Consider the following 19,124-nt stretch of genomic DNA (forward strand, 5'->3'; position numbering starts at 1 on the left):
TCTCTGCAGCTGAACGTGATTTCTTGCTGGAAGCAAGTGGTGGTGATTGTTGCTTGACAAGAGCTTCAGCCATTGTTGTCTTTACAATACAAGAGGTTATAATCCCCCCACTGAGCAGCGCTATGTCTTCAGTGACGAGACGGGCCGGGGCTAGCTGGTTAGCACCAGCTAGCTTCAGTAGAGGAAAAGATGTGATAAAGACAAGAGGTAACACTGGTGTTGCTTTCCACATCTGAAGACAGCTCTTGGTGAATAAAGGAATGTTAATGCTAGCTATGTAGCAATAGCAAAACTTATAAATAGCTCCTTTAAACAAACAAGCTAATACAGAATGAAATTAGCAAAGTTCATGGAAACGGTGACTGACGGTCTGAGGGACTTTATATGATTACACTGTATAGCTACCACATTTCATTTTCTCTCACTATACAGGAGATAGTAGGCAAATTATTACAGTGTGTCCATGATAACACAGGGTATTCAACTTTGTCTTCTGATTTAGTTTATCTAGTCTTTTGGGCCACAGGCCTATTTTTCTTGCTTATCAAATATTAATAATTATCAATAATATGTATTTAACCTAAGAGATATGAAGCCCTTGTTTGACACTTTTATTGAAGTAGTTTGATTAAATCAAAAATCTGCCTGAATAAATATTTGACCGGTGTGTACAAGTCGTCAAATTTATGTGAACTCAGTGTAGCACATATAATATTTGTATTATATTATCAATTTCTTTGTAAAAACAATTGGTTACTTTTCATATTTTCTTGGCATGCTTATTTTGCTCTTCCAGTTAAGCTGTTTTTTTTTTTTTTTACATGCTCTGATAATACAATCAATGATTTTCTCACTCTTAACATTCATATATATGCTAGTGTTCAAAATATTGATCGGCTGTTTTTAAGCAACCCTTCCATTTGCTGTTCATGCATACATTCTAATTATCCGATTTTTCTCAACTCCCCCATCATCCCATTTTCTGTACTAATGGTGCAATTTCCCCGTGGGCACCATTTAACTTCTATCGTGTCTTAGAAAAACAATTTATTGCAGTTAAGAGTTACACCCAACACTAAAACACAGTGTGTGAAACTGGATATAAGTATAGTGGTTTTGTGTTGTTTACAAAAGAGAAACAGAACAATGATGGATGGAGCTGGGGTGGTCTTGGTTTTGCATTGCAATATCTCAGTGGTTAAATCATGGAGCTGACAGTCGGAACAGTTTGAAGCTGAATTCCTGATGAAGATATGTGTCCAAAGACATGTTTAAAAAAAAAAAAAAAAACCCAGGTGTTTCTGCTGGTGCACCGTGTGGTTCTGTATTGAGAGGTGTAGGGAAAGGTTTACCTGGGCAAGGGGCAGCGTCCACTCAACCTCTCGTCCTCCACATAGCGCCGGAGAACATCCTGGGACCTCTTGAGGAGAACAGAAAGCGCCATGCGAGAGATGTATCCCTCCTGTGGGGTGGACACCTTGTTGCTGAAGGAAAACTGCAGCAGTGTCTCAAAGCAGACTTTGGAAAACTCCTCCCTCATCCGCACATCGATCTCTGCCTCTGTCGAAAGAAAACCATTTGCATTTCAGGCATTTAGCAGATGCCACTCTCTGGGGTGATTTACAATGAGTGCACAGAAGGGGTTTTACTGTCTTGCTCAACACATGAAGAGTTTGACAGGAGCCATTGTTGCTGGTGAGCCACAGGGAGGGCTTTTGCAACGAAGCCTGATCACAGTAAGATTCCTCCAACAATGTCTAAACAGCTCTTGTCCACCCTGCTGTCCCGTTAGTGGCAGAAATACAAGTTAAAAATATAGCTGGATTAATTTTAGCTGCCAAAGTCACATCTTACCTGTGAACGAAGGAGACTGTGAGTGAATGGAACCTTTATTGAGCATAGCCATGATCTGCCCAACAAAGTCTTTGGGGATGAAATTGGCAAAAGGTAAAATTTCTGTGCTGATCAGCTGAACCACCTAAAATGAAGAGGACACAATGGTGATGCTGACAATGGTGAACTCACCAAATCATGTTGACATACCGGATGGTAGAAACAGGTATTTACCTCTACATCAATAGCTTCATTCTTCTGAAACTCCTGGATGGACAGGTTATCTGGAGGTGTGCTACAAAAGGAAAATAACCAAAACAATGAGCTTCCTACTCAGACTTTCCAAAAATATTCATATATAGAAATGCAGATCTAAGCTTGAGGCTTTCTTAATCTATACCTTTTGGTAAAGAGAAAGTCTTCAAAGGCATTGGCCAGCTCTGGCCACATGGTGTCGAACTTCCCAGACGAGGCGTGCTGGCGTGCCACCGGCAGTCCAATGGACAACACCTTGAGCAGAGACGAAACGGCGAGCTTCCAGGTGCTCTCCGATGGACAAGCATACTTCAAACCCAAGGGCATTCTTAAAGTCTTGAGGATGAAGGGAAAAAGAAAGGAAGAGACAGGGAAAGCGATAGATCGTGAGAATGAAACACCTCAAGGTAAAATCTTTACAACATACTGGAGTAACCTGAAAGCCTTTCACCCTCTTGTCTTTAATACTAAAATGTAAAAGGACTCTAATACAGAGTTACCATCAAAGCAGTATTTGTAGACATTTTTGCACCAGGCAGAGCCACTTCAAGTTTCATTCTACAAAATCAGGAAATGTAATAGAGCATCTTTTCGACCAAGTCCTCTTTTCAGAGAACAGCTGGGTTCCCCAAGGTTGAGGTTTTACAAGTATCGCTTTCTTGTTTTGGAGACAAAAAAGGGGTGGGAGAGAGATTTGGATCTGTCTGTAGGGAACCTTCGTAATAGTTCCTTGGCAAATACACTCTCTTCTGCTTGGGGTTTCCTATGAACATACTATGGGAAAAGAGCAATTGAATGCAGGTGTCAGAAACTGGATAAAATGTCAGATTAAGAAGTTTACCCTTCCGATGACTTGCACTAACAAAATCTTTTGGTTTTTGACAGAATGCATTAAAAAAAGGTTTGGGAATCTTAACACTTTTGGGCATCAACTGCTTGGCACATTTGCTGCATGGAAGTTGTAAGTCTTGAGATTAATGCTGTCAGGTCAGAGACAAGTAAAGTGAAAGTTGCCCAGAGGCTGCTGGACATTCACCGAGTCCTCAGACAGCAAACAGAATTAATTAGTGATTTCAAAATATACCACACTTATTACATTCAAAGCTTCTCTTGGATTCAGAAAGTAACTCACTCACAGCATTCATTTAGTCTCTTCCTCACTCAGTCATGGTTAATCCATGCCTGCCCCTTAGAGGCTGTTAGAAGACAAAACTGAACTGAACAAAATGACTCACTTCCTTTATTTATCCAATACTTCTTAACTGTCTGCTGTGAATCTTTTTGTTTAAGCCATCAAAAACTGACTGTTTGACCACTGGGGGGGAAGCGCAACAAGCTATAAACACAACACTGACGTATTATCACCTCAAAGATGATATGCTGCATCAGCAAACAGTTACCTTTTTAAACATCCAGCAGACACTGATCAAAATTGGAATTTAATTCTAAGTCATGGTTCTGGGCACCGTGGATGTAAGTCCAATATTCACCGTCCTTTTCGCTCCATTTTGCGCTCCACCAGGTCCTGAAGGAATTACTTGGCTCTTTAACTGCTAAATACTCCATTATGTTCACTGGCTACTGTAGTGGCCAACTTTGACTGTGGGTTTTAAAGCTTTTTTGCTGAAAACAGATACTCAAGTTTAGGTTTATTGTCATTCCCATACAGATGCATGACATACAGAGAGCAGTGAGAAACAATGAGATGAAAGATGCTAAAAGGCTTAGTGGAGCTTAGGTGAAATGCAGAGTCGGGTGATAATTCTCTGTGGGTTTGTCACTATGAGAAACTAACTCCAGATATATACAGTTATTTGATCCATTTGAACGGTGCAGCAGCAGTTCTTTAAATTGCAAAACCTCCTACCACCACAGAACATTTTTATCACTGCACAGCGTTCAACAATAACTGGTGCTTAATGGCGACCAGTACACAGTCATGTAGAGGAAGTAAACTTCTGCCCTCATGGGTCAGCGCTAAAAAAAACTAACAAAAACCATAACCATATAAACATAGTTACGACTCAATGCGAAACGCTTGTGAAAAACACTTTAGAAGTGCTTTGATTCTGGTCATATGTTTTGAGATTCATTTAATCCAACATATTTTTTGTTGATTTTTTTTTTTTTCCCTAACAAGTCTATCAATTCCAAGACTGAACTAGGAGTTTCGTAACCATGGAAACTGAACACCCAATCCTGGTGAAAATACCTTGATGATGTTCTGCAGGACCTTTTCATTGATGACAGCTTTGTGGCACGCAGTTTTGTGGTACAGGTCCACCACCACCTCCAAGGAGCGCTCAGCAAAGGGCACATAGTTTAAGGCAACCCATTCGGCCTGCAGGGCGAGAAGGTTTAACAAGAAGAACTAACATTAGTCAAACAAATCTGGAAAAACCAATATCCCTACTTTTTGGGAGAGCCACACTGAAAGCAGTTTTTAAAGGCACACTTTGCAGAAGTAACACACACTTGTTTTAAAATCACAGTGACAATTAGTCTGCTTAAAGGTTTGGTAGGCTTATATGAGTACAGCTGAAATGTTATAGCCAAAAAAAAAAAAAAAAAAAAAAAAAAAAAAAAGACTCAATGTCACAAAGTGTGTCTTTAAGAAATATAAACGGGACCACACGTGTGTATATGAACATCACCAAAAAACACAAAATCAACTGAAAATGGAACTGCACAGGGACTGTGCACACAGAGGCAATAACCACCAGTTAGTGGCAGGCAGAGAGGGGGAGCATGGAGTGAGTGAGAGATGCAGATGAGACGTGAGAGCCTACCATGCGGTGTGATATCTCACCTACCGCAGAGGGTAGGTCATCACCATTCAGCACAGCTTAGTACAACTATAGAGGGGGGCTGAAGGAGATGATGGAACTCACCGGTGCAAACAGCTGGATCTAAAATGGTAATCCAGTGAGTAGTCCCAAGAAACAGAATGAGAGAAGATCGCAATTAAACTGGTGTTTTGAAGTTATATCAAATTTGCAGTGGCATGTTGGGTAAATAATTTTCAATAATCAGGACAAATTTAGGGCAAAAACACTCACTCCTAGCACCAAGGACATCTGACAACACTACTTAAAGCCAAAAAGGCAGTTCAGACCACCCATAACCTTTGTTTGGCTGGTTGGGAATTTTGTTTGAACCTCTCGCTTAAACAATTTAGGCCGATTCAGATCAACAAAAATGTCCAGTATAGGAGCTGAGTCTGGGCCCCCCATGCAGGACTAACAGGCTGACGTAAGGATTTGAGGCTTGTCATGTATAGCGCTAACATTTCTCGGCACTGCCAGTTAGATCAAGACGACTTGCAGCATTCTCCTGAAGGCACAGCACCTGCTGGATTGTATAGGTTTCCAGAACAGGGAGTAAGAAAGAGACTGATATATACAGAACAATGTTGTGAAAAGACTCTCCTCTGTACTTGAGAAGAAACGAGTGGGTGATTGTGGTTTCATAAATGAAGTAATTTTGCTCAAGATCACTGGGTTCCTTGGAAATAACCTTTTCTTTTTTTTTTTTTTTTTTTAATGAATTTAAACTGTGTTTGAACTGAAAAGTAGTGAAACATTTCTCTGGCGTGTTGCCAGCAAGATGAAGCATGACGGAGGAAATATGAGGAAGGTTTGGCTCGGGGCTGCTAATGGGAGTCCAGAAAAACCTGTCAATCTCATGAAAGGCCACCATAGGGGCTTCATAAGGACTACACTGTGGGGGGGGGGGGCTTCATGAACATCAAAGAAGACGGATGACCTTGTTGAGAATGGCTGAAGAGAGAAGGGCGATGAATAACAGTGTACACGCTCCAACATTTTAATGAAAGGAACTGTAAAAAGAAATTGCAAATGAAAACAAAGCAGTCCAACAGCCAAGTCCATGTCCCCCTACCTGGTTGTATTTGGCATTGGCCACGTGTTTGGTTTCCATCCTGCCGTACTGAGGAGGCTTGCAGGAGAACTCCACGAAGAGTAGCAGCTGTTCAAAGATGGCCGGGTACATGACCTGCAGGTTCTCCGGGCCCACACAGATGGCCTGCAGCAGGGGGGGAGAGGGAGGAACAAACACTGCTGACATCCACCGCGGGACTGCATATTGCATAATTTAACAGACTAACATACCGTTTCCTGGGCTGAGTTGACACAAAATGGGAAGAAATAAGCTTGGGACGACAGGTAGTGCTAAAGGTTGCATTTCTTAAAGACACGGTATTCATGACAGAGAGGACTAGAGTCACAGTATCGATTCAAGGTGTCAATTAAAGGTACAAGGACATGTTTTATCAGTCAAATAAAAATGTCAGCAATTCTAAGCTATTGTTTTACAAAGAACTAGAACTCACACCTTGCATTCTACACCTCCTCCGACCAGTCAAGTTGCAGTTTAGATCCATGTCTGTCCAGACGCATATAATATATGTAGAAGACTTTAAAGGAATTTAAGGTATTAAGTGAATTTTAGGGCTGAACAATATGTAAAAAAAAAAAAATAATATTGTGATAATTTTGGCAGATATTACGATTGTGATGTGATTATGATTACGATTTCAGTTAGAATGATCATTTTTGCATTTCATTTGATTTACAACTTTTTGGGTCTTGTACCAAACAAGCATGTTCCTTTACATCTGGAGAATATGATTTGCAGGCCACGGCATCTCTATAACTTTACAATGCTTCATTTATGGTATGTTGTGACACATTTTACCTTTATCAAAAAAAATTGCAGCTCCTGTGATTTTAATATTGCACTTTGCCATATTTCGATAATGTTTTGATCAATTGTTCAGCCCTAGTGTATTTTTATTCTAGTTATAGCTAAAAATGAATGTGTGTGCCAAATTAGAAAAAATTCCCGTTCCTGAGATATCGTATTTATGAGGCGGACAACCAGCGCAGAAGCATAAAAACTGGCTCCTTGGTTCCACATTCTCAAATTTAAGGATTTCCTGCTTTTCTCTGTTTTATAATATTTGAAAAACAACTTTGGATTCTTTAATTAAAGAAACCTGAGAAATTGTGGTACGTGCCCCTAGGCCACCACGACAACCCACTTGGCTCATTTGGATGCTGCAAATCCATAAGAAGATACACTTGTGGTTTTATGAACCAAAAACTCTCAGTCTCAATGTAGTTTTACATCTCCTCTCTCAGGCGTCTCTCTGGAGCCCTAGTAACAACAGGTTGGTAGGCGAATCAGGATGGAGGGTGTGTGCCTCTCTTTGATACTTTCACAGAATAATATAGACCATAGACCTGCTTTATAATCAAAAAATACATGAAAATCTCACTTCATACAATATGGGATCTCTAAAAGACTTTTTGGTACCATTTTTCTTTTGTTTACTGATAAGACAGGTGCTTTGCCCACCTTCTGCAAAACATCTAGAGCGGTGAGCACAGCTTCCTGTAAGCTGGTGAGCACTGCCTCAGTGTAGGAGGGGAGAATGAAAGGTGAGGCATCACTGCTGATAGGCACAGACACAGCCCCATGGAGGATGACCCCCAGCTTCTTCAGGTCCTCCATACTGAAGTTGGCCTTGATGTGCTGGTAGAGTGCTGGGAAAATCTGTATCAACGCTGTGAGGAAGGGCTGGCTGGGGATAAAGGAGAGCTTCTCTGTCGGGCCACTGGGCGGCCTCGTGCTGTCCGTTCCTGTGCGATACCACGTGTTCCACGCTGACCACCACAATGCAGAGTCCTCTAAGGCTGACTCCTCCCCTGGGGGAGGGGCCTGCAGCTCTGCGCCATTATAACGCGTCAGCCGCTCAACTAGCGAATCTGAGCGCACCAGGGGTCTGCCAGGGCCAGACGCCGAGAGTGGGTCGATGAGCACCGGGGGGACGCCCATAGCAGCTAGTGCGTCACTTGCTTTGTCCGAGTCTTTCACAGGTGTGACGATCTGTAGGATTTCTTGAAAGCTCTTGAGGGCGGCCAGGGAGACCTCGTTGTTTTTGCTCAGAGCGGCTGACTGAATGTGGTTCAGCAGCACCTCCCAGGCCTCGAAGAAATCACCTGCAGATGAACAGCAAAATGATGGAAGACAATTAGCACTTACACAGGTGTGTCTGGTTTCCTCTTATCACATTGTGTTAATATGAATATGACCCTGTTACACTGATATTATATTGCCAGCTAGTTATTTATTCTACCTAGGTTTTATGTAGGAAGGACAGGTGTCCTCTATTCCACTAAGTGATTTTATGCGTAGTAGGCTGGAAATGTGTTAGAAATGAGTCACCTGTTGGAAACTGGCACTGGCTAAAATATTATTCTACGAGATGAGAGTAATTAACGAGGAGCTCACGTTCTATCATTCGTATCTCCCTGGAATATTAATCCTGTCCGCATGGGGTTTAACATGATTTAATATGTGGTAATATACCAGCACAAACAGCCAGAACGTTTCTGGACTTCTGCTACACTTGGCACAGATTTATGAATACATTTCAGTATGTCATTTTTATTGTTTACAATTCCTTAGTGCCTGTGGTAACCTGTAGCAAAGTGTCATACTCTAAGTTTATGTACAACAGCATCAGAGACTGGCTAAGTATCAGCGTAGATTATGAGTGGCTCACCTAACTGCTGGAGTAGATACCGCCTTGTGTTGAAAATGCGTGCCACCCCGGCTAGCGTCAGCACCCAAGTCTCCGCCCACTGTTTCTCCGCCGTGTCGCGTGAGTGATGGATGAGGATGTTCCCGCCACCAGACTCGATCTTCTCCTTGTCCGCTGTGGTGGACGACGTCCTCACGCAGTCCAGCAGGTGGAACAGCACCTAGTGGTGACACAGAAATAGTTCAACCAACAGCAAAGTGAATATTGGTGCATTTTGGAAATGGCCGCTCTTCAAAGAAAGCACATCTAGAGCTGTTTCTACAATAATTACGGTTGCAATCAGAAAGTATAGATAATGCTAAAAGAAAATTTTTAAATTTTGATATATTACAGAAAATTGGAGGCAATATTAAATATCTTGGAGCATTTCCCTGAATGAATGCCTGTATTGTAGTTTTTTTGTACAAACAAGATGGACGACAGCCTCCTCCACTGAAATTATATCAAATGACAAATTCTTGCATGCTACCTTCCAGACCACAATATGCCATGTTGGCTGCTGCAGCAGGGTCCCGTGGGCAGCGATGGTGGAGAACAATGTCTGCCCAGCACTTTTACGCACAGCGGGCCGTGGGTCGACACACAGTTCGCCCAGCTTGGCGTACAGGCACAGCCACAGGCAGTCAAAGGGAGGGGCGGGGTGGAATGGCCTGTTCAGGGTCTCTCCTCTCTCCTGGGCCTGCTTCTGCAGAGCTTCCTCCTCCCTCCCCAACTCCTGTGTGATGGCTTCGCCCCTTTGGAAGAAGTAGTCTGAAATGTTCCACTGTGGGTGAAAAAGGGAAGTTGGGGGCCCGGGAGTGGAAGGGATAAATTGGAGAGGATGGTTGGCAAAATGCTTCTGGTGGTTTAGCTATCCTATTACCATAAAGTAATCTCACAGGAACTGCCACACTCCCAGAGAAATAATCCTGCAAACCACAGATCAATACCAGGTTTTGCATGTCCTGAATACTGTACAACATATCTAGAAAACGTCAGAGCAGCAGTTGAGTGCTGTTAAATTAGATACAATCATGCAAAACAAAGGATCATGTGATATTATAATTGTTTAATCACATTCAAACTCCTTCGGAAAAGAAAACTGTCTGACCTCACATGACAACTTTCTCTGTCAGTACAGACATGTTTCATCTTTATAGTTACACACACATTCACGCATAATCTACTAGTGGCCACTGAAAAGCCCAGCAGACTGCTGATGTCAAAAGTTTTCTAAGCATCTTTACAGTACGTTCTATGTGAGAGCAGAAAACGAACTGCTATCAATAAACCTGCCTGTGTGTCTAAGCATAACCCTCAAAGATAAAAACATCTGTTATCTAACCAGTAGGCCGATGGAGGTGAGGCTTATGTTGAGCTCCTGGTTCTGCAGGCCGAAGCTGCCGGCTACATCCACTACGATCTGGAGGCACGTGCAAGGCATGGTGGGCAGGAAGTCTGTCACCACCAACTGCAGGCACTGGAAGGCTGTTCGGATCAATGACTCGCTGATGGAAAATAAGACACATGGCCCATTTGTTCGTTTGGTTTGTTGAATTACTTTCAGTGTAACAACAGTATAAGAAATAAAATATATGCATTTATCTTCACCTCCTCCTTTGTGCTCTTACCCTTGATCATTGCGAATGGCTCCTATGACACCCAAGACGAGGGGCCACCCGGGCCCCAGGCTGTCACCCTGGCTCTGCAGGATCTGCAGGACACTCTCCAACTGTTTCTGGCGGATGTCTGCATGCAGCACGTTAGACAGCTCCTTCAGGGGGTTCAGCAACAGAAGCTGCAGCCGCTTGGGGATAAAAAAAAAGGAGAGAGCAACTGATCTGTTAACTGACAGACAATTATCTGCAAAAATTTAATTTGTACTTTATAAATTATGCGATTACAATACATTACAACCCAGCACAGATATTCAAAATGTAGGACAGTTCAATGTGGTGAAAGCATCTAAAACTCATCTTTATTAAGCTCATTTATTATATCCGGTTTGGGTGAGATATATAGTGTGTGGGCAGGTGTAAAATCAGTTAACTTCCATCTGCTGTTAGAGTTGTTAAATACAAGTGAGACACAGATGACGATACAGATTTAAGGGAAAACCTGCAAAACATAATAAATATAGATGCTTAAGAGGGTCACTGTTAAAAAATATTTATCTATGCATGAATTAATGAATGCAAAATTAATTTTGGCTGCGCAGTAGCAGACAGACATTCAATTTGTGCCACTTACCCAGTTAGTATAACTGCCAATTTTTTTTTTTTTTTTTCCTTTTTTTTATCTCCACTCTCCATTCCATAACACTTTGTGTATTTTCTACAGGACAGTCATCATTTTTATGGCTCTGTGCTGTTCTATTAATCTCCACACAGTTGCTCTGCCCTCTTTTAGATAAGCTCTGCACCAGTCCTTTTATCTGTCTCACTCAGGTGAAGGTCACAGACTCTGTGTTTGTGAGCAACAAGAGAAACTAACTGTGCCATCTCAGTTTTGCACGTTAAACAATTCTGTCATGACTTGCACTGCGATTTCTCAAATGTCAGCATTAGAAAACAAACAATACTGAGGAATGAATACCAGAGAATACGCCTTCGTAAAGCAGACTTTTTGTAATTTTGATAACATCCACCTGTTGTGTTACCGACCTGATTTTGGGCCAGCGGAGGGTCGTGTTTGTAAGCCAGGCCAGCTTTGATGAGCGCCGTCAACGCCTCAGCCCCCCACTCTCTCATCCTGGAGTTTGGGTGCTGGCAGACCTGCAGGACATATCACATATACACACAAATGCATACACACGCAAGAAACAACAGAGCTGATGCAGAGGCTGTTCAGAGCAGTGTTTCCCCACATTGGTCACAGTGGGTGGGTGTGAAACAAGTGGATGAAATAAACCACAGACTGAGTGGTAGAGACTGGGATCCCCCCTGTGATACCAGGATATGCTGTGACAGAGTGTAATCATGAGAGCTAGTATAGATACACATGGAGAGGCCTGGCTCAGCAGAGAAAAGTACCGCCGCTAGTGTGGTACAAAACCTTCTTCAGGCTTCTGCTTGAAGAATCCCAATAAAAATTCAATATTTTTACCTTCATAATTAATCATCTCCGGTCTATAGGGAAGTTTGTCAAACTCATGTTTTTATTGTATAGCAGTCAGACCAAACTGTACATACTGTAGCTGTGCTCCTCCAGAACCAAACTGGTCCATGTGTGTCTACTGAATTATTTGAAGCCCTGCATAATGATTAACGTCTCATATTTTAATCTAGATCTTTGTCATAACCTACATCCGTAATAAAGGTGATGATTTCCTATAAATATAAAAAGAAAATCACTGAAATTGAATTTGAACAAGCCTGCAAAGAAAGATAAGCAGCATCAAGTAAAAACACTTTGCAGGTGCAGCTTTAGATTCTGACTATGCGACAAATCAGAGCTTCACATTGCAAATTGCTCACAAGAAGAACACAAAAATCAAAGACTGGTAGCGGAGCAAACGCACTGTGGACACATTCTGACACAGCAACCTCTCAGCTCCCAACATGTCGCTGCCAGACTGAGACAACAGATTGGAGTAAAGAAAGAGATGAGAAAGCCAGTGATTAAGGAGGAGAGAATCTGAACTTACCTTCTGCAAAACAGACAGGATTGCAAAAAGAGAGAGAGAGAGAGAGAGAGAGAGAGGGGAGACAGACAAAGAAAATGTGAAGAAAACCTCCAAACACACACCTTAACACACATATATAAAAAGAGAATCCTCTTACATGGGGACATAATTGCCAACAAATACAGAGTGTAGTAAAAAAGTAAAAACTACAGCTTTTCTAATACACAACTGAATCGTTCATACGTTCATCAATCGGATTTTAAACAAAAAAATGTGATACTAATTAAAAAACTTTCAGCTTTTCTACAGCTTGTTCAACTATTTGTCTCCTGCATGACTAAACTGCTAGACTCAAGCCTGAGTCTCCGTGTTGCTGCTTGCAGCTATGATTTCAAATTTTACTGTAGGGGCTCATGTGCTCCAGATTCCATGGAAAAAGTGGCATTATTATTAGAGCCTTGTTGGTGAGTAAAATAACCAAAAGGTCTCGCAGAGGAAGAAGAGCAATTATTTTTGAAATTTTTTTTTTTACTTTTTTCATTCATTATTTTGAGAGTTTGGTTCCAAATTTTCAATGAAGGTCTCTAGTGAGATCATTGAAAATTTGAAACCAAACCAACCGGCACTGGAAAAGTAACAATTACTGATTACTGAATTACAGAATTCAATTCTACTAAATTTGTCTCTGGTGCCTATTTGAGGTCAAAATCCTGGTTCAGGCATTTATAAAGTTATTCTTTATTTAACTTTGTACCTTAGTGAGTCTAACCTAAGAGTAACCAGTAAAATAAATTGCTCTTATAAAGTGTTAGTATGTGTAGTAGTAGTGTACAACCTTGGTTGACATTTATGAAATGTGAGTATGAATAAACTGAAGTGTGGTGATACCAAAAGTGTTTTAGAACAGAGCTTTTTATCGGCACCTCATGGGCTACAGCTCTGAGTAGATGTTGTCAAACATTTGTCATTTTGACTTGATATGTTACCTCAAGTAAGTGGCCTGTCAGAGGCCTCCACAGAATCTCTATGCGGTCCATGTTGACTAGGCCAGTCTCCAGGAGCTTGGCCACAGCAAACAGAGACGGTTCCTGAAAACAAGACAAGAAAATAGAAACTGTGGGTAAACACTACTGGAATCCCTTCCTTCTAACCTTTCTGGTTGAATACATAAGTAGGGGCTCTGTAAGTGTCCAAGTGCACAAATATGCTGCTTACAGTCCCGTACTAGGACTTTTGTCAAAGGAACTGGCACATTCACCCTTTCATTTGTTTAAGTATGTTGTTAATGTTCACTGTTAAACTACTACATAAATACAGTTACTCTTTAAGTTTATAAAGAGTAAAAAGAAGTATTACTTCTGATAAATTCGCCAAATCCAAATCCAGTTTCAACTCGTAGTAAAATACAGAGATTCTTTACCTTGTTGTTTCCATAAGCCATTTCCATGGCTTCCAGGGAGAGGGAGCAGAGAGCGTTGATCAGGTGATGGAGGGAGACATCATCCAGGTACCTAGATCACACAAAATACTTACTGCATATTGAAGAATTCACATTGTTTACTGTAAACACATTGAGCACAGTGGTTATTCTCCAGTGCAATGAATATTTATGAGGATGAACAACTCTTTTCCAAACCGGAGTACAAAGATTCAAGTTGTGATTTTATCATTCATTATGTTTAAAAGGGTAAAACGTTTACTGAGTTTGGAGACACAAAAAATCATTTTTGTTGACCAGATGTGACATTTACCAGCCCCTAGATTTCTTAAAAAAAACATCTGCATATCCGCTATTTAAGAGCATATGGATACATAATTTTATTCATATTCTGTGTGTTGGTTTTCACAGATGCAACACTGGTCCTTACTGGGAGCTCTCGAACAGTCTGGACAGAATGTTGGAGATGACGGGCAGGTCTGTCATCACTGCTGTGGTCAGCACCTGTTTACGGTAAAGACACAAATACAGTGTATACAAAATACAAGACAGTTAGCTCGTCGCCAACAATGAGGTGAGAAACACACAGTACAATGCACGCTCAGCACGCTATATACTCACTGTACTGGGTCCCTCCACAGCTCTGCCCGGCTTCAGGGCACCACCCACGCCCGGCTTCAGTCCCAGGATCCAGACTAAATGCTGGGAGAGAAAAGTGAGAGGATGAGGTTGAAAAGAGGAGAGAGTACATAAACATCATCTGACAAGGTCAAGAAACAAACACCGAAGACTGTTAGACAATGCAAATTATTCACCCTAAATGAGAAGATAATTTAGATCAGCTCAAGGCCATTTCTTTCCTGACTGACAGTTGAAATAGAAATATCACTTTGCTTTATGAAAAGAGGATGTGTACATGAATAGGTGTGTGAAACAGAGAGAATAGGGAGTGTCAATGTCTAAGTCGATTAAGATGTGCGCGTTCATGTGTGTGGTGATAGTAGTACCTGCAGGGTAGCCAGCACCAGCTGCCAGGAGGTGCCCAGCACGGCCCCATGGCAGTGAGCCAGGTTCAACAGTGTTCGCATACACTGGATGTTCTTTGCAGTCAGCTGACAGAGGGACACACAGTTAAACTACAGTACATTTTAACGCACGTCATCAGGAACTTAGCAGAGACACTTCTCCAGAGAAAACTACAATGAGTGAAATAGAAGAAAATGCTCAAACTTTCCGTCTTACTAAAATTATAGGCTGAAGTTCAACAGTCACGGCCATGTGACCATAGTGACAGAAAGGAGCGGGGTGAATACATGCACATAGTGTGAGAGCTAAATTATTATTAGAATGGGGAGAATTGTAATTACAACATAATGATTCCCAGTCAGGATCAAGGTCACCTCCCACGGATTTTAAAACGTTATTGCCCTCAGGGGAAATTTATATGCACAGGCTTGCCTGCTTATGTTCATAACAGTTGTCCCTTACCTGAATGGTGACTTGAGCGACAAAGTGCATCTGTTTTTATGTGGGCGTATTATAAAGGGCGTGTTTTGCATACTATGCATATTAATATCGCACACAAATTGCTTTGCATTTTATTTTATCTGAGAGTATGTGTGTGTGTGTATGTGGGTAGCTAACTGCTCAGAAACTTTAGAAACAGCATGCAGGATTGCTGTTTTATCAACTGCACCATTGAGTGATTCTTCAGGTTATATCATAGACACTGTAAGCAAAGCAAGCAAACCTTTATTTATACTCCACATTTCATTCCAGGTGGAAGCACAATGTGCTGCACAAAGCATGAGTTATCACAGAAGGTGCAACCACAAAAACTATGTGGATAGTGTAAAGATAAAACATTAGAGACAAATTAAAACACACATATAAATGATACATATAAAATACAACCCATTAAGAAAGAAAATCGGTAATAAATCAGTAATAATAAGATATGTAAGTTCAAACTATTAGTAAGTAGGAATAAAATATGATTAAATAAAATACTAATTATACTAATAAAATAGTAAGACATATAAAACCAAAAAAAGGAATAAAATTAAAATAAAATGGTAAATTAAGACGAGCAAACCAGACTACTGGAAAGCGTAGCTAAGAAAGTCATGTTTTCAGTTTACATTTAAATGGTGATAGCGTAGGAGCACCTCTAATATGATTAGGTAGCATGCTCCAGTGACTTGGTGCATTAAAGCTGAAGCCAGTTTCACCAGTTCTTGTGGACACCCGGGGAATAACCAGACAGCATGTTCCAGCTGACCTGAGTGGTCTAGCTGGCTTATAGCTCTCAAGCAAGTCAGAGAGATACTGAGGTGAAAGACCATGTATGGCCTTAAAAACAAGCATTCAAATTTTTGAATCAATTCTAAAAGTTACAGGAAGCCAATGTAACGACCTCAGCACGGATGTTATATAGTCGTAGCTCTCAAATTCCAAATTGAAACAATCGAAACAATTTGGTGCATGTTAAATCATTTGGTCTTGACTCAGTCTGGACTTGGTCTTGGGTCTGATCTGACAGTGTGTCTGAACAGTGTTCAGTCTTAGTGTTCATGGCTGCAGCCCTCTCATCTCTCCTCCCTTAGAGTAATCAGGGTGTTAATCCTCCCCAGCAGCTACAGTTTTCCTTTCTTTTGCAGCTGCTGCCTTCTTTCTGGAAAATGATTGTTTGTGTAATTTGTCTTGATTATGTGATGTCTGTGAGCTTTGTTTTTGGAGAACTGCTACATAAATTAAATTATTAAATGTCAAGTGTAACCGCGGCCCCTTCATAATTGTGTGTCCTTACCACCACGGTGCCCTGGGGCTGGGTGGTGAGTGGCTGCCCCACAGCCACCACCTGCTGATGAGATTCACTGGAGGGGCTGATAATCTGCACGCTCTGGCCCTGGATCGAGTAGGCTGTGGAGAAGTTACACATGGACACACACATGTGCGAACACACACACACACACACAGACACACACAAACAGACACACACACACACACACACACACACACACAGGAGTCAAGTCTTTCGATGAGAGTCAGTAATACAAGCTTACGACATGCAAGAAAAGCTTTGTTAATTAACTCCAAGGCAAACATCCATCGCGAGTTGAGACCCAATTTGCTGGCTTTATCTCTACAAGCTAATATGCAAATGGTGAACGTCTAAGTGGTTGGTTTGAGAGCAGCTGTGTGTGTGTGTGTGTGTGTGTGTGTGTGTGTGTGTGTGTGTGTGTGTGTGTGTATGTACTCGTCTACATTCCCCAGACATATTCTCCTTGGTGTTCCTAATTAGAGGCCACAGTGAAAAGTTATGGATTAACGCAATAAGAGCAGGGCAGTAGGGACGGGCAGAATGCCAGCAGTTTACATGTTAAGCTCAGTTTAACAGAATGCACATCTAACCATATGGGAGATGAGAAGTGCTCATTAATTTAACATAAATACACATGACCAGAGGCCATCCTCAGGGTTGGAAAGGAGGACTTTAAGCTGTGTGTATTACGGTTATGTTTTGGATTTCATAATGCAAACATTAAAGCAGGAGTAAAGACATGCATACCAAACTCAGCCCCAAAGGGTTTTTAGTAATACCCAGGTATTTCATGTCTATTGGTGAGAGTACCTGTATACAGGCAATTAAATGTTTTAGCCGATGCCATGTGCAAAGAAACAGAGCTAATGGCACACCTGAGGTTCTGCTTGTGCTACGTTTTCTATGCAGTATTTAAAGTGGCGGTTGCAGCTGGAGAACCGTACCTTTGCTGGAGAGGTTCGCGGCGTTGCTGCTAAGGACGGTCAGAGCATAGTGTGGCGGCAGAGAGGCCTTGCAGATGGCGGTGATGAAGGCGTCCCGGGGCGTCACCAGGCCGAGACGACCACACAGCGAGGCCATGGTCAGCTCCGCCTTCAGGATGTTCTCAGTCGCCGTCTCATCGGTGCTGAAGAGACAAAATGGAAAGATGAGGAAAAGATTCATATTATGTCGGTAGTATTCTTTTATATGTATTAGCTGAATTTTTTTGTCATCATGTGTGAGCAACTACATCTAGTTAAGTGGTAATGTCCTAGCAAATGTCATCAAGGCTGATCTTGACTTTTATTCATCATTAGAGAAAGATAAGATTATTATTTAACATAGAAGATGAAAAACAAGAGAATGTGCAGTGTATTCAGACTCCGTTTAAATTGTGTGTTTTCTACTGTTAAGTGCAATATAAAATATATTGTGGTGAGTGATTCATTGTGGGGCAGTTCTTCCCTGATTGAATTACTAATGTAAATAAGTCACATAACCACTGACTACAGAGCAGCAATTAGTTAGTACGCAACAAACAGGTTTACCTTGCGTCCAGCAGCAGCGACAGAGCAGCCAGTAGACCACACCAACAGGCACTGACCATCTCCTCCCACACCAGGTGAGCTCCTGAGCAAGAGACACAAACTATTATTGAGTTCATCCGGGAATTATTTCACTTACGTTTAGATGGCATCACTTGGGAAAAGTGACAAGCCTCCATTTTTGACATGTCATTTGAAACAGCTATGTCTTGCATGCACTATATTGGCCACCAGGGGTCATGACAGTGCTACCACCCAGAATCCTAATGGGTTTGGCATAATGTGCAGTTTCTCTTTAAGATGTTATATTTGAAAATATCATCTCTTAATAATTCACACATTTAATTTCATCAGCACACCTCCTGTGTCGTATTGGAATCCCATGTAACTTGCATGCATTTCATTTTATCAGCATTTTATTTTATTTGTATCCTTCCCCTCTGAACATTTCACTGCATCATGTGAGCTTGCTAGTCTTACCACCTTACACTGTTCCTCTTGCCCATTCTTACCAGGTTGTGGCTGCCACTCCTGCTCGGGGTGAGCCTCTCTGAATTCAGCAGCGGCCTCCTCTTCCATAGCCAGTTCTCTTTCTATCATGGAGGTGATGCCTCTGACCAGGTCCAGCAAGGCGCTGAAGGCCACAGACATGGCATAGCCCTCGGGGATGGACGGGGGCTCCACCTTGTCCAGCATCTCTAGACTAGTGGATGAAAAAGAGGGACAGAGCAAATCAGATGGCGGTGAAGAGAAGTTGGTATTATGTGCTAGAATGAAATTAAGTGTATCTATTTAATTAATCAAAATGAGAAAATGTTACAAGAGAAACAACATTTATGTCAATCCATTAATAACCTGTCAGTTTTCAGTTATTTTTGGGGACTGCATTCCTCTACAATAATTACTCCAGTACACCAGTTGTCCCAGGTATCCAGACCTCTTTCATAAGACTGATTTGCACCAAAAGTATTTAAATAATTTGTGTCGATTGTGTTGAGGTGCAAAACACGTCTTTT

At 41.6% G+C, this 19,124-nt stretch overlaps 1 protein-coding gene across 2 annotated transcripts in view; it reads right to left on the minus strand.

Annotated features, from left to right (window-relative positions):
* Positions 1–19,124, minus strand: part of mon2 (MON2 homolog, regulator of endosome-to-Golgi trafficking) — a 39,325-nt gene that overhangs the window by 1,421 nt on the left and 18,780 nt on the right. Inside the window, exons 12-33 of one of the 2 annotated variants that reach the window (XM_056386923.1) lie at positions 18,621–18,811; positions 18,112–18,193; positions 17,527–17,708; positions 16,568–16,680; positions 14,766–14,870; positions 14,380–14,460; positions 14,189–14,262; positions 13,741–13,831; positions 13,307–13,408; positions 11,359–11,469; positions 10,327–10,502; positions 10,041–10,203; positions 9,186–9,479; positions 8,678–8,876; positions 7,468–8,111; positions 5,989–6,132; positions 4,980–4,997; positions 4,301–4,429; positions 2,234–2,424; positions 2,068–2,128; positions 1,855–1,978; positions 1,353–1,560 (exon numbers count right to left, since the gene is read on the minus strand). In XM_056386923.1, coding sequence (XP_056242898.1) covers positions 1,353–1,560; positions 1,855–1,978; positions 2,068–2,128; positions 2,234–2,424; positions 4,301–4,429; positions 4,980–4,997; positions 5,989–6,132; positions 7,468–8,111; positions 8,678–8,876; positions 9,186–9,479; positions 10,041–10,203; positions 10,327–10,502; positions 11,359–11,469; positions 13,307–13,408; positions 13,741–13,831; positions 14,189–14,262; positions 14,380–14,460; positions 14,766–14,870; positions 16,568–16,680; positions 17,527–17,708; positions 18,112–18,193; positions 18,621–18,811 — 3,483 coding nt within the window. The remainder of the gene's footprint in view (positions 1–1,352; positions 1,561–1,854; positions 1,979–2,067; positions 2,129–2,233; positions 2,425–4,300; positions 4,430–4,979; positions 4,998–5,988; positions 6,133–7,467; positions 8,112–8,677; positions 8,877–9,185; positions 9,480–10,040; positions 10,204–10,326; positions 10,503–11,358; positions 11,470–13,306; positions 13,409–13,740; positions 13,832–14,188; positions 14,263–14,379; positions 14,461–14,765; positions 14,871–16,567; positions 16,681–17,526; positions 17,709–18,111; positions 18,194–18,620; positions 18,812–19,124) is intronic. The other variant, XM_056386924.1, reaches the window with a different exon arrangement.

Source organism: Seriola aureovittata, chromosome 10, assembly GCF_021018895.1.
Source record: "Seriola aureovittata isolate HTS-2021-v1 ecotype China chromosome 10, ASM2101889v1, whole genome shotgun sequence".
Lineage (NCBI taxonomy): Eukaryota > Metazoa > Chordata > Actinopteri > Carangiformes > Carangidae > Seriola > Seriola aureovittata.